General features: G+C 42.7%; 1 protein-coding gene across 1 annotated transcript in view; it reads right to left on the bottom strand.

Moving 5' to 3' along the window:
* LOC126161969 (otoferlin-like) overlaps window positions 1–14,648 on the bottom strand; it is a 994,328-nt gene extending 979,680 nt beyond the window's left edge. The window contains exon 1 of the mRNA XM_049918162.1: window positions 14,529–14,648. Within this exon, the coding sequence (XP_049774119.1) occupies window positions 14,529–14,607 (79 nt within the window). The 5' untranslated portion in view covers window positions 14,608–14,648. The remainder of the gene's footprint in view (window positions 1–14,528) is intronic.
* Window positions 14,649–19,067: the final 4,419 nt, after the last annotated feature.

Raw genomic sequence — 19,067 nt, 5'->3', positions numbered from 1 at the left:
GCCACGTAGCGACGACTTACTGTGTACATGAATTTATTTTCTCTACTGGAAGAAACGTTTCATACTCTGAGGCTATCGGATGTCATTTCAGTTAATGAAGTTAGTCTGCAGTAGTCATAGGACTTTCGCCGAAGAATAATATGGGGCGCCATCTAGCAACGAGCACGATCGTCGAATACTGAGTAATCTCAGAGAGAATCGTACATGTGATACGAAGAAGTTTGTCAGAACGCACCCATCAGCTCGTAAAATCATATACAGTCACTGTCCGATACGATCTGGGGAAATATTCGTGCAGCCAGGAAATAGACTTTACCCTGTAACCGCTGATATTGTGTTAGTTCAATCATAATTTGGTGTACAGCGTACAATGTGAACCTTTCTGATTAAAGTGTAACTGAGCAATCGTTTATCTTGATTCCAACAATATGCAAGGATTATTTGGGGCGGATGTCCGAACGAGTTAATGCTTACGACTGTCTATCTCTTGCGCTGGACGTTGAGGAGGCAGCAGCGTCATAGTACGCTTTTCTCCTCGGTTCTAAAGGTCTCCGAACACCAAATGCGACAGAAAATTATGAGAAATCCATATAACATAGTTGATTTATAAGGCAACACTACTAATATCACAGACATGTGCGGTGTTACAAACATAATTTTTAACCACTTAGCTTCGTCGCTCGGCGTCATTAATGTGTAATTGCTGCTGGATTTTGATAAGAAAATGTATAGATTACGTTTGTTATCAACGTTCACGGAACTAAGTTTGTATTACGTTAACTTATTTCTTGCAGTGTAGCGTGTTACTTATAATTCAGACAAAAGGTGTATCTCTTTTGCTTGGACTGCAATTATAAACTGTAATTCTACTACCTGTAAAACTACAGCTATCGCCTTAGCTATTTCTATTGGACTAGACTACATCTACTAACGTAAAAACTGTATCTGTTACGCCACAACCCATTTCACTACTATCAGTGTAGTATTTTGTGTGAGACTAAAATATATTACAAACAGAAAAACCAACAGTTTTTGCGTGAGGGATTCCAGAAGGCATTTCATCGCGACCCCGGTCCGTATGCGTGAACTGGGTGCCCCCCAAGCTCTCTTTGATGAATTTGACACCTGAAGTTGTCTCCTGGCTCCCTAGTCGCAGGGCGCAACTTCCCTACTCCCGAGGGATATCGTTGGGTGCGGTGAAGAGCACCGTCGTTTGCCTGCCCACGTCACTCCGGTGTTGCCGGCCGGAAGATGCTTCTTCTACAAACGGCCGAAATTCTCAGGTTTCTTCCACAAAGCCACGTTCAGACGTGTTTCCTCTCCCAAATCGTCGCCTACAGAGGGCGAAGGGTCATGGCCCGTCAAAAAGTGTATCAATCCTAGTGAGAGATTCAGAAGCGTCGTCTCCACCCTCTTACTTGGTGATGCTGAACGTCCGACTCCTATTAAAGGTTCGTTCCATATTTTCTGCCACAAGAGTTGGGTATGAAAGCGAATTTGTTGTTTGCTTGTCTACTACAGTCTTTACTTGATGGTATTCAGTATGCATTAAGTATGTGCCGCTTTCTTCCCTATCTGTAAATCGAGCTGACGAGTTCCGGATATTACTTTTAACGTCTCAACTGATACAATAACAAAAGCTCCGTCAAACGAAGAAGTATCCACTTTGCACTCTCTTATCTACCCATGCTGCTGTTTTGGGTGCGAGTCTATGTGTCCACCCACTCGCACAATACTCCATTATGGTAGTTCGGGTTGTATCATGATCCTCGTTGTTCCCAAAGGTATGTTTTATACATTACTGGCTATGCTAATAATTTCATTCACTATGCTCCTGTCTCTGTTGATAGCTCCTTACAAGTGTACACTGTAATACTGTCGTTCCTTCAAAAAGAGGCGTAAGTGTGTGGTGAAACGTTTCCTTTCTCTGGATCTGTTGCTTCACTGCGCAGTGTCAAATGTGGAATACTACACAGTATTTAAGAATTACGATGCGCTGTCAAATTAAACAAGCTAAACTGAAAAGCTCCTGAACGAACAGGATTTATAAGGCGTTGTATCATTCCAGCAAATTACAATGCTAAGCTTAGCCGATGAGCTAATGCATTGTGATTGTTAAATATTATGAGCTGTATTAAAGAAATAGTACGTGATATTTGACAATTACTATGAACGCACTGATCGGCAAATCACAGCACTGTAATTTCCTTGAATGATACAATACCGTATTAATCGTGTTCCTTCAGGAGATTAATCACTGTAATGTATTTAATTTGAGAATGTACATGGGTCAATTAAAAGAGCAAAAGGTAATGCGCCTTCTGAACGAATTGTCTGTATTTCTATAAACACAAAAAAGTGTTTGTCGTAACTGCAATATCGCATGCTTAACTTGTAAATCAAACGAAAAGTTCCACTTTCGGATCGTGGAATTATGCTATCCCGTTATCGTGACCTATTTGCCACTATATTTAACTTCATCTTTTATGCTGTGTATAAAGAAACTATGAATTCTGTTGAAAATATGAAAACACGTAGCTTCACGTAATAATAAGCTATGTGACAACGCCCAGGCAGAGAAAACCTACCACAGACTATTGCAACAGAGTGTTGCGCTTTCTGGAAAATGAAGAAGACTGACTCGTTGTAATTTGCATGAATTGGGACTAATATGGCTGAGATTTTGTGGAAATACTGAATGCAATTGCTGGAATATATTATTTTGGGCGGATACCTTGATAAATTTATAATCGATAGAATTACATCCGATTGTGGACCAGTTTTGAACTGCGACTGATAAATGTTATGGATAGTTACACTGGTTTGAAGAATATATGGTATTAAGTTTTCTTACAGTTGTCTGAATTTCAGTTTTCGAGTTTAAAGGTTTATTTGTACACAAGTTGTGGGAATGTGTGAAGGATGATGGGTTAAATAGAGTCTGCAGCACGGTCATTGCCTTTTGAGAAATTCGTTTGATGTAATTTCATTTCATTGCTATAACTGATTAATAACCCGTTCATTCTCCACGCAGAGCGCCGCAATGGCACTATTGCGGACTCCCTATTACTTATAATTACTACGAGAACGGGAGAGTGATCGCTTTTGTTAGTATACTATTATTAACGCATTTCACCTCTGACGCAGCACACCTTCGCTGAGCATGTTAAGTCAGATTCACCTTAAGAAGGTACTGAATTTGGATTTCAATTGACGGAGCGAGCTTTCAGTGATAATTTATTGAACTGAAGTGATAAAAATTTCTAGTGTAAAGCTTTTACTCAATCAAAGTATTTCATAGAATTTAAAGAGTTTTCAGAGCCCCACAGTCAAGTACAAATACAGTCAGAAAACGTCTGCGTCGGATTATATAAATTATTATTGTAGAAGTGCAATAGGAGGAGAAGCTAAAATGAGTACGTTTGACAACCATCAGTTAACTTTGGATAAGACATAGGTGACTTAGTCAAAGTCTAACTGTGCCACTGTGATGAAAATTACTGAAATGGGACGAGAATTCGCTTTTCAGTAAGCGTAACTGTATTCCATATGTTACAAACGCTGCTACCGAAATGTCAGATTGAAAGACTGAAGGAGGTACGAATGGAATTCGATGTAAGCAGACCACGAAATATGATATAATTTTGCAGGCTGGAGGTAAGTGCAGCACGTTTATTTAGTGTGCCACTACTGGGGTGCCTCTGTCCTCTCACTTTGTTGGCGTCTAAGCAGCTGGTTTTCTGATGCAACCTGTTGTAACGGATTAAGAAATGCATATATATCATTAGGTTGATGAGCGACAAATTACGTTATATTCACTCACCCATTAATTTCAGTTGTAATGGTAGCTTACACGAGTCTGGTAAGGTATAATGCAGCTTTTTATTCAGTGTTATATTGGTGGATTACAGTTGATTTGGGAATCGTGGTGTTTTTGGGATTCTTCGACCAGCTACTACTCTTAAGAAAGGCCGTTAAATTGGGGAAGGTGTACTTCATCGATCTATTCCCATTGATTCTCGAACCCATACTTGGAGATGTATTACAGCAGGACAGTGATGGTGTATATGTAAGAATGATTTTCCGCTTGGCAGATACCGTTCATCATGTGATTTTTCTACCCAATGGTATATCACTCCCCGAATGTAACAGTAATTTCGATGATAGCTGAATCGTTTCTGATGCTCGTTCGGGAGGAGTAAAGAGGGAGCCAACACTACCATTCCGGAACAATATACTAAAAGAATAAATTAATAGAAGCGCACCCACTAATTTAATTTGGCTGGCATCTACATACAAAACGTTTGGTAGTGTAGTAGCATCAGTTCTGAACAAAAAGTCAACAGAGAAATGGTTTTCAATGGATAAAATTTGAGCGGGTGGCGTTTTATGAATTCAAAGCTTATTTAATGTAATAACACGGCGTTGCCACTTCAGCATAACTGAACTAAGGAGCTGAATCGATGAAGTACGTAGAACGGTACCAAAACCTCTAGTGAAGACTTAGTAGATTACATATTAATAATTAATTTAAAAGTAACTCTTAACGGCTTCACAATCTGCAGATTGTGTGGCTATAACGTATTTATATTGTTCTATAACTATTTCCATGTGTCACTGCAGAGCATGCGATGACAAAGCGCGACGTTATGAACAGAAGTCTGTCAGCAATGTCATTTCTTCTGGCCCACGTGAACGAGAACAGTAGAAATAAAGCTATGAAAGTTGAGTATCGATATTACGAAACACCGTAGTGGTTACAGTATTCGGTAAAGCCACAAAGTGTTGCGGCACTTTCTGATATGAAACCCACAAGGCGGGACATGCGTTCTTAATAACGTTCAAGAGACTATGTAGACCGTTGTGTGTTGCCTACTTCCATTGTCCATTTGTCGAGTGGTTATACTTCTTGGGAGTCCAGCGTGTGGTATGTCTTGCGAGCGGCCAGTCAGAGGCAAAAACAGGGGGTTATCGTATTTTTAGGAACTTAAAACCAGTCTAATATACAGTATAATACTGCAGTATAAGAGCATAGTATCAACCTGTCCTAAGTGTATGGTGGGTTACAGTGTCTGAGGTAAAGTTTGGACGAATACGATAATTCATAGATCTATAGAACATTCCGCAACATTGCATCTTGCGTTCGTTTTGTAGTCAACTCTAGAAAAGTGCTGGAACGTGAAACTTAGCAGTTTACGTAAGAGACCAAAATATTTTGTTGAATCTTCGGCAATGTGACAATTCGCAGTGATAAGAACGAATATTGGATTAATTTGGACCAAATTGGAACACGTCCGCTCAAAATATACTTGTGTTTCAAACTCATTGTATCAAATGCATATGAGGAACAACTTTTGTTAGAGAAAAAGTGTTCGCTTGTGCTTTGGTGGCCCTGGGATGACGAGATTTCACCAAATTAGCTGGATCCGTTAACTAGCACTGTTGTACCCCTCCCCCCCCCCACATACTACCTAATTCAGTAAATTGATAGTAATTTTCAACACAAAAACGTGAAGAAAGTGTGCTTCTGACCGAAGAAAGACTTCACACGAAGCAGGCAATTGGACAACGGGCAAGACACATAGCAAACGGACACCGCACAGTGCTTGTGTCCTGCTGCACCCCAGCAGTATGCCTATAACCAGGTATAAAAGAAGCCTAGTGTCACTAAGAAGCACCAGCGAACATTTTTTATTGTAGCACAAGTTGTTCCCCATCACGTGGCGTATTACTCCTAGACATTTGTTGCAAAAACCATGGAAAACCAAGTATATTACTGCACTACTTCCATGTTACATTTATAAGGAGTTCCTGATTTATAATTTACGTTATTTGCCTAACTCCATTGTCCCCCGCTCTAGTGTGGTAACTATATAGTTACCAAAATAAAATGCTGCAGTTATACTGGTCGCTTTAGGCTGAAAGTACCAACTAATACAGAAATTAGCAAAAGATTTTTTCGTCTTTCACGTCTGATTGACATCGAACAGAAGGAAGTATTTAGTGGGAAGTATTTAGTGGTAGTATGACGCTTTGGATTGCGCCGTGAAACGAGTCCGGATTCCTTAATTACAAGAACTGTATTTCAAAACAGGCAAAAGACGTGCTTTTGAGTATAAATCTGGAATCGTGTCTCCACCTGATGACCTAATACTGTGGTAGCAAATCACTTGTGATAATCTCTCTCCATATGAGACGAGTGTACGACAGATAAGACAGTCAATTCTTCACGTTTCGTCTTAGTCGATGACATGACTCGCACCCAAATTCCAAAAAAGTATGTCTGTGAGATGGCATAACAACCAGTATGAGTACCCGAAATATACTTTGGCGAGAGAAGTCATGGTATAGCTCCCAATTTCGTGTCTCACCTCCTTTACCCGGGGTAGTACAGCAACGCGACGTAGCATGGGCTTAACAAGTCATTGGAAGTCCCCAGCAAAAATATTGAGCCTTGCTGCCTCTATAATCGTACGTAATTGCAAAAGTGTTGCCTGTGAAGGATTTTGTGCAGAACTGACCAACCGATTATGTCCCATTGTGTTCGATGGGATTCATGTGGGGCGAACTCTCTGGCCACATCATTCGCCCGAATTGTCCAGAACAATTGTGTCCCAGCGACATGGTGCATTGTCACGCATGAAATCCATTAAAGGCTGCAAATGGTCTCCAGGTTGACTAACATGACCATTTCCAGTCAATGATCTATTGAGTTGGGCCAGAAGACCTAGTTCATTCTACACAAACATAGCCCACACCATTAATGAACAGCCAGCAGCTCCCACGGTGCCTTGCTCACAGCCTGGGTCCATTGTTTCGTTGGATCTGCGCCGACTAAACCCTACCATTAGTTCTTACCGACTGAATTCGAGACTCATTTGAAAGGCCACGGATTTTCAGTCGCCGCGCGGGATTAGCCGAGCGGTCACAGGCGCTGCAGTCGTGGACTGTGCGGCTGGTCCCGGCGGAGGTTCGAGTCCTCCCTCGGGCATGGGTGTGCGTGTTTGTCCTTAGGATAATTTAGGTTAAGTAATGTGTACGCTTAGGGACTGATGACCTTGGCAGTTAAGTCCCATAAGATTTCACACACATTTGAACGTTTTTGATTTTCAGTCGTCTAGGGTGAGAAGACGCCTGCAGCCGATGTCGTGCTGTTAGCAAAGCCACCCGAGTCGGCCGTCTGCTGCCATAGCCCCTTTAACTCCAAATATCGCCGCACTGTCCAAACGAATACGTTCATCGTACGTCCCACATTGATATCTGCGGTTACTTCAGGCAATGGTGCTTGTCTGTTAGCACGGGAAACTCAACGTAAAGGTCACGGCTCTTGGTGGTTAAGTGAAGGCCGTCGGCCACTGTGTTGTCCATGGTAAGAGGTAATCGGTGATATTTGGTATTCTCGGCACCACACTGTTGACACTGTGGTTCTCGGAATAGTGAATTCCCTAACGATTTACGAAATGGGATGTTTCATGCCTGTAACTCCAAATACCATTCTGAGTTCAGAGTCTTATAACCACGTCGGAAACCGTTTCACATGACTCACCTGAGTACAAATGTCAGTTCCGCCAGTGCACTGTTCTTTTATTCCTTGTGTATGCGGTACTAATGCCATCTCTATAATTGCATATCGCTATCCCATGACTTGTCACCTCAGTGTATTGTTATTTCCACAGTTCGTAAGGGAATAAATTAATATCAAAATATTTTCGCCATACATTCGAAAAATCATTGCTGAAAAAAATGGTTCTGAGCATTATGGGACTTAACTTCTGAGGTCATCAGTCCCATAGAACTACTTAAACCTAACTAACCTAATGACATCACACACACCCCTGGCCGAGGCAGGATTCGAACCTGCGACCGTAGCGGTCGCGCGGTTCCAGACTGTAGCGCCTAGAACCGCTCGGCCACCACGGCCGGCAATCATTGCTTACTATACGTGTGATAATAACGAGTAAATTCTAATGTTATTGTGTTTGAATGGTTGAAACAATTTTTACACGTAGTTTATACAGCGATGAATCGATGATTAGCACATTAAAAACAAATGCGTTATAATCAACGGCAATTTTTTCCATATGGAGGAATAACTGAAAAAATTCATGACTGAAATATTACGTTTATTTTCAGCTTCTGGTTACTAAAAAGAATAAAAAATGGATGTCGAGATTCCTTGAGAGATTCTAATTGCTGCAATTCAATCCGCGAGGAGCAGCGCTTCTTACTGTAAATTACAATTTTTGGATGCGTGGTTTTCTAGCTATAATACTCAAATTGAGAATGAGAGGGGAAAGTAACGAGAAGGATATAATTTCCGATTTTGCTTCTCGTTAGTGGTTGAATAACTATTACAAGTAACCGTCACTTTTTGCTACACATTAAGAAGCTAGAAATTCGTGGCAGCCTGTTTTTGTGCAGTAAGGAATGAAGAAATAGTGTAGAAGTTGCATTTTAGATTCAACTTTTTTCCTCGGGACAAGACTTTCACGAGTCAAAAATTTAAAGTTTTGGTACTATTGGAAATGTTTTAGATTTGCGGTTGCGCATCAAGGTAACACATTGAACATAGAGGTACTAATGGTTTCATCGCTTCTGTGACGTGTCTAGGAAGCTTCTTCAGCTAGATATGGCTTTCCTTCGCTGACTGGGTAGACTATGGAGGTGGAGCGTGAATGGGATAAGGCAGCCGGCAGTGATGGAAGCTTTCCTTGTGGTCCTCTCCACAAGCCGCTCACCAGACTCGCTCAAAGAAAGACGGCCGCGGCGGCGCACGGTACAGTAGACTAAGGGTAGGAGAGTAGAGTAGGAGGACAGTAGGGTACAGCACAAAGCAGGGTGCCCGCTCAGCGCTGCGCCGCGGCTCTCTCTTAATTAGAACCGCCCTGTTGGGAGCGCTGCCTTGTTTCTCGAAAGTAACGGAAAGGCCGGGCCTGAAAATTTACGCACCATGTACGCCGTTCCTTTGTCGTCATTAATGAGAACTGCTGTTTCTCTCATCCTGAAGTCTACAATTCAAACATTATTCAAGTGGTGCCCTTTGTTTGTGTTCCCGCGTTTTATTATAGTAAAAATGCTTACCGCATTAGCAAAAAATAAACGTAATAGTCGATATATACTTATAAGTAAATACTTTTCGGGCACATTGTCTAAACTTCCATACGATTAGGAATACTGGAAATTAACTAATACCTATATACAGCTGGGCTATAAATATTACTAGGTAAGAGGAAGAAAACTCAACATAAAAACAATTTTCGGCTTCTACGGAAAACTGGATGATAAACGTGACGAAATTCGGGAATATGAGCATGACTGATAGCTGAAACTATGGTAATCTTCAGTAAAAATCGGTTAAAGAAGGCGTCATGTTTAATACACTTGGTATCCCTTCGACCGAGCGGGTGACACAGTGGGTGATACACTGGACTCGCGTGCGGGAGGAAGACGGTTCACATTCGCTTCCGGCCATCCACATTTAGATTCGCCGTTATTTCCCCAAATCGCTCCAGGCAAATTCTGGGATGATTCCCTTGAAAGGCCACCGCCGATTTCCATTCCTATCCTTGAAACAATCCAAACTTGTGCTCTAACGACCTCGTTGTCGTTCTTCCTGCCTCATTATCGGTACGCCACTGGCCTTATGAAATTAACGAGAAACACGTGGGTAATCCTTTCGGTTGAGTTCTGAGCGGCTTATTTAATATTTTCTACACACTCAAAGAATATGGCTAAATTGTTAAAAACAACTGAAGAGCGACGCGAGGTTTGAACCAGTTGAGGCATACGTCGGTGGTAGATGCTGCCAGGTAAATGATGGGTAAACAGTTTAAAATTTCTGTTATTCGTTTTCGAGTAGCAACCTGTACCGTTTCTGCAGGTTTATCTCTTCCACTAGTAAATTCAAAGATACGGCAACGCTTAAAGATATCACTTTTAAATGTGAAGAATGGCATGATTTTGACTGGCTGTGTTTGAAATTACTTTATTTTCACTATTAGTTTCAGATACTGTCCATTTTCAAGAGCACATGTAGCATCAGACGTGGACCCATCGTTGTCACAAAACAGTCGTCATTTTACGAGATGACCGTTGACGACAGTGCTGTGCACAAATATGCATGGTACGCATATTGTTTAACGAACTGACAATGAAGCGTCCATATCTGATACTATAGATTCACTTGAGCACGAACAATGTCTGAAAATAGTAGCGGAAATAATGTAATTTAAAATGGAGCCTGGTAGAATCAAAGTGTTTCTCAAATTTATTGAGGCTGTGGGGCCCTACCCAGTAGAAAATAACTTGCAAATGTCTCACAAATGTTTTACAAAGTAGCATGAAATAATTATTGGTACACATTAAGCATTTCTGTAAGTTTAGAAGGAACCTCAAGTGGAATAAAAACTACGATTGTTGTTGTGGTTACCAATTCATTACATTCATTGTCCAAATCATACTGGAAAAACAGAACTAGTTTGTGAATAGCATCGGCTTGTCAACGTACCTTCTCGTGTTGAAGGAGATTTCTGTTTTCCACCCTGACTAAAGTGAAGTCACTGTTATTTATGTCACAGTCCGCTGATTTCTGGCTGTTCGGCATTTTCAAGTGCATATTCCGCACTAGGGGTAAGATAGATACTGCCTACAGGAAAATTAAAGAGACCTTTGGAGATAAGAGAACCACTTGTATGAACATCAAGAGCTCAGATGGAAACCCAGTTCTAAGCAAAGAAGGGAAAGCAGAAAGGTGGAAGGAGTATATAGAGGGTCTATACTAGGGCGATGTACCTGAGGACAATATTATGGAAATGGAAGAGGATGTAGATGAAGATGAAATGGGGGATACGATACTGCGTGAAGAGTTTGACAGAGCACTGAAAGACCTGAGTCGAAACAAGGCCCCCGGAGTAGACAACATTCCATTGGAACTACTGACGGCATTGGGAGAGCCAGTCCTGACAAAACTCTACCATCTGGTGAGCAAGATGTATGAAACAGGCGAAATACCCTCAGACTTCAAGAAGAATATAATAATTCCAATCCCAAAGGAAGCAGGTGTTGACAGATGTGAAAATTACCGAAAAATCAGTTTAATAAGCCACAGCTGCAAAATACTGACACGAATTCTTTACAGACGAATGGAAAAACTAGTAGAAGCTGACCTCGGGGAAGATCAGTTTGGATTCCGTAGAAATACTGCAACACGTGAGGCAATACTGACCTTACGACTTATCTTAGAAGAAAGATTCAGGAAAGGCAAACTTACGTTTCTAGCATTTGTAGATTTAAAGAAAGCTTTTGACAATGTTGACTGGAATAGTCTCCTTCAAATTCTAAAGGTGGCAGGGGTAAAATACAGGGAGCGAAAGGCTATTTACAATTTGTACAGAAACCAGATGGCAGTTATAAGAGTCGAGGGACATGAAATGGAAGCAGTGGTTGGGAAGGGAGTAAGACAGGGTTGTAGCCTCTCCCCGATGTTATTCAATCTGTATATTGAGCAAGCAGTAAAGGAAACAAAAGAAAAATTCTGTGTAGGTATAAAAATCCATGGAGAAGAAATAAAAACTTTGAGGTTCGCCGATGACATTCTAATTCTGTCAGAGACAGCAAAGGACTTGGAAGAGCAATTGAACGGAATGGATGGTGTCTTGAAGGGAGGATATAAGATGAACATCAACAAAAGCAAAACGAGGATAATGGAATGTAGTCGAATTAAGTCGGGTGATGTTGACGGTATTAGATTAGGAAATGAGACACTTAAAGTAGTAAAGGAGTTTTGCTATTTGGGGAGCAAAATAACTGATGATGGTCGAAGTAGAGAGGATATAAAATATAGACTGGCAGTGGCAAGGAAAGCGTTTCTGAAGAAGAGAAATTTGTTAACATCGAGTATAGATTTAAGTGTCAGGAAGTCATTGCTGAAAGTATTTGTATGGAGTGTAGCCATGTATGGAAGTGAAACATGGACGGTAAATAGTTTGGACAAGAAGAGAATAGAAGCTTTCGAAATGTGGTGCTACAGAAGAATGCTGAAGGTTAGATGGGTAGATCACATAACTAATGAGGAAGTATTGAATAGGATTGGGGAGAAGAGAAGTTTGTGGCACAACTTGACCAGAAGAAGGGATTGGTTGGTAGGACATGTTCTGAGGCATCAAGGGATCAGCAATTTAGTATTGGAGGGCAGCGTGGAGGGTAAAAATCGTAGGGGGAGACCAAGAGATGAATATACTAAGCAGATTCAGAAGGATGTAGGTTGCAGTAGGTACTGGGAGATGAAGAAGCTTGCACAGGATAGAGTAGCATGGAGAGCTGCATCAAACCAGTCTCGGGACTGAAGACCACAACAACAACATTCCTATGCTTGTACATAAGAGTGTAGGAGTATGCACTTGAAAATGCATAAAAGCCAAAATCAGCTGATCGTTGTGAAAATAATTTATTTTATTACAGGCAGGGTAGAAAATGGAATTTTTCGTCAATAAATTTGTGAGTGTGGAATCATATACAAATAAACTTCCCATATTCGTTATGGGCGGTTTGATTCCACATTTAACCGGTATCGTATCTAAATATTTATTCATTGCGTGTAATAGGGAAAGATGGTAGGGATTGTCTGAAAATGTTTTCTGAAAGTCAGAGCCAGCTGCAAGATATTTGTGTGTGTAACAAATATTTATTTATATGGTCTCATTTTTCCTTTCAACCGATGTGAAAAAATCATGGAAAACCTAGATCTTAATCAGTGGACCAGTATTTGAATGTACACTCACAGGATCGTCTATGCAGCTTTGATCTATTTCATAACTTGACTGAGAACGGTTCTCTCAAGATAAGATTGCTAATTTATGCAGTCTTTTCTTACGGGAAGTCTACTAAACCAAGTACATTTTGTTTCTTTATCAATTTCTGTTATCTGTTTCGGAGACTTAATCTTCAGCTAAAGCATGACACCTTTGATGCAGCAGACTTAAAGCTGAGGTAATAAACAGAAATCGTTCACGGCTTGCAGCGTCGTTATTTTATATGGTATTTCTGTCATTTTCCCATTTTCTTTTCACATCTCCCAGTCGTTTATCCATCCCGTAATGAAAAGAAGTTGAGGCAATTTGACGTTAGATATTACCAATAACCACTTACCATCTCTGCGGTGTATAATGTAATATGTTCACATATTTTCACGTTTTTCCTTTACATGTGAGATGGTTTTAGCGATAAACAGTTAGGACAGTTTGATGCTTAATACTATCCACACTATTGGATAGCTCTGTTTCGTACAAAGGTATTTTATTTGCAATACGAGCTTTATATGCGGTACAATGTTTGTATTCCGTATTTGTTATGAGGATTAGATGAAGTAGTGAAGTGAGGACCTATGTTTATTAGCTCCATGGTCGATCACCGTAGATCAAATTTCCTTGCGTCGTTATGTCCTGCTCATTCTTAAGAGTCAAAATCGGAATCAGATGCTACTTACGACGATATTTTTCCGCTTGAGAGTGTGATTCCAACTATAAAATGCCATACACATTGTTGTTTCACACAAGACAACATCTTCTTTCCCTACTAATGTATCAGAAGCCTTTTTTTTGGTTATTTTCATATACGAGGGTTGGAACTTTAATAATGGCCACTATTTATTTACAGCTCGTACAGGATAGATACGTTTTTCAAAGTTTTATTGACCTTCAAGATAGTCACCAGCATTGTGTATAACCCGTTTCCAGCGATGCGGAAGTCGTAGGATACTCTTAGTAGTGCCAGTTGTGTTGACAGTTCGAGCGGCGCGGTCTATTGCCCGCCGAATTCGTTGCAGTTCTGAAGCGAATACCGTGAAGTGTTTTCTTCATCTTAGAAATCGAGTTGAACTTAAGAGGGCTTAAGTCGGGGAAGTGCAATAGGTGGTATAGCACTTAGGACCCCCATCATTCAGACAAATCAGTAACAGCTTGCACTGTACGTGCTTGAGCATTGCCCTGCAAAATGATGGTCAGGTCCTGCAGAGAGTGTTATCATTTCTGTCTCTATGCTGTTTGCTTTTGGAACACAACCTACGACCATATTACGTCTACACCGTAATAATTTTTCAAATTGTGTGAAGGTACAAACAGTTTAGCTTCATAATCTATTATCAATCGAACACACAATAACGCAAACTTTGTAAACTTTGTCCTAAACGATGTCATTAGACCCTCCAAAGAACTCAGATCTTCAAGAAATATCTTACTGTTACACCCACTGCTGCCTTAGGCTCACTACATAAATTACTAATTATAATCTTCAAGTTGTTAAGGCATGAGGGTTGTTGAATCAAAAGCTTACAAGAGGCTGAAAACGACACTGCTTCTACACTATTTTTTGATGGATCACCTCTGGTGTGCCAATTAATTTTCTTTTAGAGTTTGAAGATGTTTTATTATTGTGCATGACAAACGATTATGGTACTGCTCCCGAACAGTTTTTGGTGAAAACGGTTGGTTTGTGTAGCTATTCACATTTTAGGTGAGGCTGTATGTACTGACCTCTGAAGTCGGCCCTGATGAGCTTGTCGCCCCTGGCTCGGTCGCCCTGCAGGGCGCGCACGCGGACCCAGAGCGCCATCCCGCTGCAGCTGTAGCCGCCACCTGCTGCTGCTGCCGCTGCCTCTGGGAAGCGCCTCGCGCACTGGCTGCCGCTACCCGCGCCACAGGCGGCCGCGCTCGCCAGGGCCACAGCGCATGCGCACCGCACTCCTCCTTCTTATCGTCGGCTTCCAGCCGCTGCGATATCGGAATGCTCAGCTCGCGATCAGCTCTCCCGAGAAAAACACTCCGGAACCTGTTACTCGTACTAACTACCTATAAACTGGAATGCAACGTAAGCATAGGCATTTGCTTTTTGTCTTTCCTATGAGTACAAGATTTTTAAATCAATAAATGATTATTCATTCACGTATTGTTGTTGTTGTTGTTGTGGTCTTCAGTCCTGAGACTGGTTTGATGCAGCTCTCCATGCTACTCTATCCTGTGCAAGATCCTTCGTCTCCCAATACCTACTGCAGCCTACATCCTTCTGAATCTGTTTAGCGTATTCATCTCTTGGTCTCCCTCTACGATTTTTACCCTCCACGCTGCCCTCCAATACTAAATTGGTGATCTCTTGATGCCTCAGAACATGTCCTACCAACCGATCCCTTCTTCTTGTCAAGTTGTGCCACAAACTCCTTTTCTCCCCAATCATATTCAATACCTTCTCATTAGTTATTTGATCTACCCATTTAATCTTCAGCATTCTTCTGTAGCACCACATCTGGAAAGCTTCTATTCTCTTCTTGTCTAAACTATTTATCGTCCATGTTTCACTTCCATACATGGCTACACTCCATACAAATACTTTCAGAAACGACTTCCTGACACTTAAATCTATACTCGATGTTAACAAATTTCTCTTCTTCAGAAACGCTTTCCTTGGCATTGCCAGTCTACATTTTATAGCCTCTCTACTTCGACCATCATCAGTTATTTTGCTCCCCAAATAGCAAAACTCCTTTACTACTTTAAGTGTCTCATTTCCTAATCTAATTCCCTCAGCATCACCCGACTTAATTCGACTACATTCCATTATCCTCGTTTTGCTTTTGTTGATGTTCATCTTATATCCTCCCTTCAAGACACCATCCATTCCGTTCAACTGCTCTTCCAAGTCCTTTGCTGTCTCTGACAGAATTAGACTGTCATCGGCGAACCTCAAAGTTTTTATTTCTTCTCCATGGATTTTTATACCTACACAGAATTTTTCTTTTGTTTCCTTTACTGCTTGCTCAATATACAGATTGAATAACATCGACAGATCATCTCACTATGACATGGGATTTGTCAAGTTCCATCAATGCAGATCAGTAGGCCAAAACATAGAACACACAAAATACATACTTGCTTTATTAGGATAGAACAGGTAGCCTACGGGGACAGGACATGTCAGCTGCGGCCTTGATCCTAGCAGTTGTCCCAGCGATCCAGGAAAACCATGGAAAAGTCAGACGGTTCCATCCTCCCGAATACAGGGTCAATGTCATGACTGCACTGCCTCATTCGCTATTTCCCTATTGTCTAATGTTCGTTAATTTACACACAATTTGTTTCAGGTAACTTGCAATATGAAACATACACACATCAAAAAAGTTTTGGATCACCTCGGTTCCTAGAGTTCCGGATTATGTTGGTTGGTTTAGAGGCGGGAGAAGGGACCAAACTGCGAGGTCATCGGTCCCTTGTTCCTAATAAAACAATCTGAGAATGAAACGGACGAAACATAACAAAACGGAAAAAAGGAAAAGCCACAAGAACGAAGGGAAGGCAACGAACACTAAAATGAACAAAAGGGGACAAGGAAACAACAGAGAGACGCTAGAAACAGAAGAGAGTAAAACATGAAAGCAGATTACAGTGGCTAGCCAACCACGAGAATAAAAAGGGAAAGCTAGCCACTCTGCAACACATTAAAACTTCCACCTTAAAAGCACTATCGTGGAGGACACAGAGGGACAAAGTACATGCGCTAAAACCTACATCGAAGTATAAAACCCACTCACACGGATAAAACGTAAAACTAAAGCTGCTGTGGAGGCATTGTCGCCCAACACCGAAGGCAGGGTGCTGGGAAAGTTAAAAGTCTGCCGCAGAGCTGCTAAAAGTGGTCAGTCCAGCAAGAGGTGGACGACTGTCATTTGGGAGCCACATCGATACTGAGGGGGGTCCTCGCGACGGAGTAGGTAACCATGCATTAGCCACGTATGGCCAATGCGGAGCCGGCAGAGGACAACTGATTCCCTGCGAGAGGCCCGCATGAAAGACTCCCACATATTCATAGTCTCCTTAATGACACGCAGTTTGTTGTGCGTGCTGTTATGCCATTCCGTCTCCCAAAGCCGGAAAACCCTGTAGTGTAAGACAAAACACAGGTCAGCTCTGGAGATTCCTATCTCCAGAAGCGGTTTCCGTGTCACCTGTTTGGCCAGCCTGTCAGCAAGTTCGTTGCCGGGGATTTTGACGTGTCCTTGGATCCACACAAACACCACGGAACGGCGGGACTGTTCCAGGGCATAGATGCACTCCTCAATGGACGCTACCAGAGAGTGGCGAGGGTAGCATTGGTCGATAGGTTGTAGGCTGCTCAATGAGTTAGTACACAGGAGAAATGACTCGGGAGGGCATCAGCGGATGTACTCACGAGGACGAGATATAGCCGCCAGCTCTGCAGTGAAAACACTGCAGCCAACAGGCAAGGTGTGCTGCTTAATATGTCCTCCATGAACATATGCGAAGCCTACGTGACCATCAGCCATTGAGCTGTCAGTGTAAACCACTTCAGAGCCCCGGAACACGCCAAGAATCGAGAGGAAGTGACAGTGGAGAGCGGTGGGGTTAACGGAGTCCTTAGGGCCATTCAGAAGATCCAGAAAAGCTGCGGCCGAGGAGTACACCATGGTGGCGTACGTGAACGGACCGTACGTAAAGGGAAGGACTCCAGTTCGGATAGAAGGGACCGCACGCAAACTGCAATCCTTAGCGCCGATCTGGGCCACCGATGCGGGAGATGGACCGCCGCGGGCGGGAAAAGGAGACGGTAATTCGGATGCTCAGGGGACCTATGAATATGTGATGCGTAACTGGCGAGCAGTTGCGCACGTCTGATCTGCAGTGGAAGGACACCAGCCTCCACCAATACGCTGGTCACCGGACTTGTCCTAAAAGTTCCCGTCGCTAATCGAACCCCACAGTTGTGCACAGGGTCGAGTAAATGCAATGCTGAAGGCGCTGCCGAATCATGTACCACACTCCCATAGTCAGTTCGGGATTGGACAAGGGTTCTGTAGATCTGCAGCAGCGTACAGCGATCTGCACCCCAATTGGTGTTGCTCAGGCAACGGAGGGCATTGAGGTGCTGCCAGCAGTTTTGCTTAAGCTGACGAAGGTGAGCGAGCCAAGTCAATCGAGCGTCGAAAACCAGTCCTAGGAATTGATATGTCTCCACTACAGTGAGTGGTTCGTCATGAACGTAAAGTGCTGGTTCCGGATGAACGGTACGACACCGACAGAAGTGCATGACACATGACTTTGCGGCTGAAAACTGAAAGCTGTGGGCTAGAGCTCATGACTGCTCTCTGGAGGCGCCGCTCAGCAACGACAGTATTGGAGCAGAAGTACGAAATGCAGAAGTCGTCTGCATACAGAGAAGGTGAGACAGAGGGCCCGACAGCTGCTGCTAGACCGTTAATGGCCACTAAAAACAGGGAGACACTCAATACAGAGCCCTGCGGGACTCCATTCTCCTGACTATGGATGGAACTATGGGAGTCACCAACTTGGACACGGAAAGTACGGAGCGACAAGATGTTTTGGATAAAAATCGGGAGTGGTCCCCAGAGACCCCACTCATACAATGTGGTAGGGATATAATGTCGCCAAGTTGTGTCTTATGCTTTACGTAAGTCAAAAAAGATGGCAACCAGGTGGTGCCGTCTGGAAAAGGCTGTTCGGATGGCAGACTCGATGGACACAAGATTATCAGTGGTAGAGCGACCATGGAGCCAGCAAGCCACGAGACTCCAGGACCCAACCCAACTGCCGACATACCATACGTTCCAGCAGCTTACAAAGAACGTTGGTGAGGCTGATGGGCCGATAGCTATCCACATCAAGCGGGTTGTTACCGGGTTTGAGCACTGGAGTGATGGTGCTCTCCCACCTTTGCGATGGAAAGACGCCATCGCACCATAGGCGGTTGAAGATGACAGGGCCTGGTACCCGAAAAGACGTTTGATCTTTGCCCAGACTTGGGAAGGTGACGTGTGGCACCCAATGGTGGAAATGTGTCTCTCCCAACACTCCTTCTTCCGTTTTTTGATAAGTTACCGAACACGGGCAGTGAGCCGTTTGAAGCTATGAGGTGCTCCAGGTATGGGTGCCACTTACGCCGCTGTAGAGCTCGCCGACGCTCCTTAATTGCTTCAGCGACTTCCGGCGATCACCAAGGGATTGCCTTACATCTCGGGCACACTAAAGAGCGAGGGATCGCGTTTT

This window comes from Schistocerca cancellata, chromosome 1, assembly GCF_023864275.1.
Source record: "Schistocerca cancellata isolate TAMUIC-IGC-003103 chromosome 1, iqSchCanc2.1, whole genome shotgun sequence".
Classification (NCBI taxonomy): Eukaryota; Metazoa; Arthropoda; class Insecta; order Orthoptera; family Acrididae; genus Schistocerca; species Schistocerca cancellata.
The sequence above is the reverse complement of the archived record's forward strand: the minus strand, read 5'-3'. Positions and strand labels throughout refer to the sequence as shown.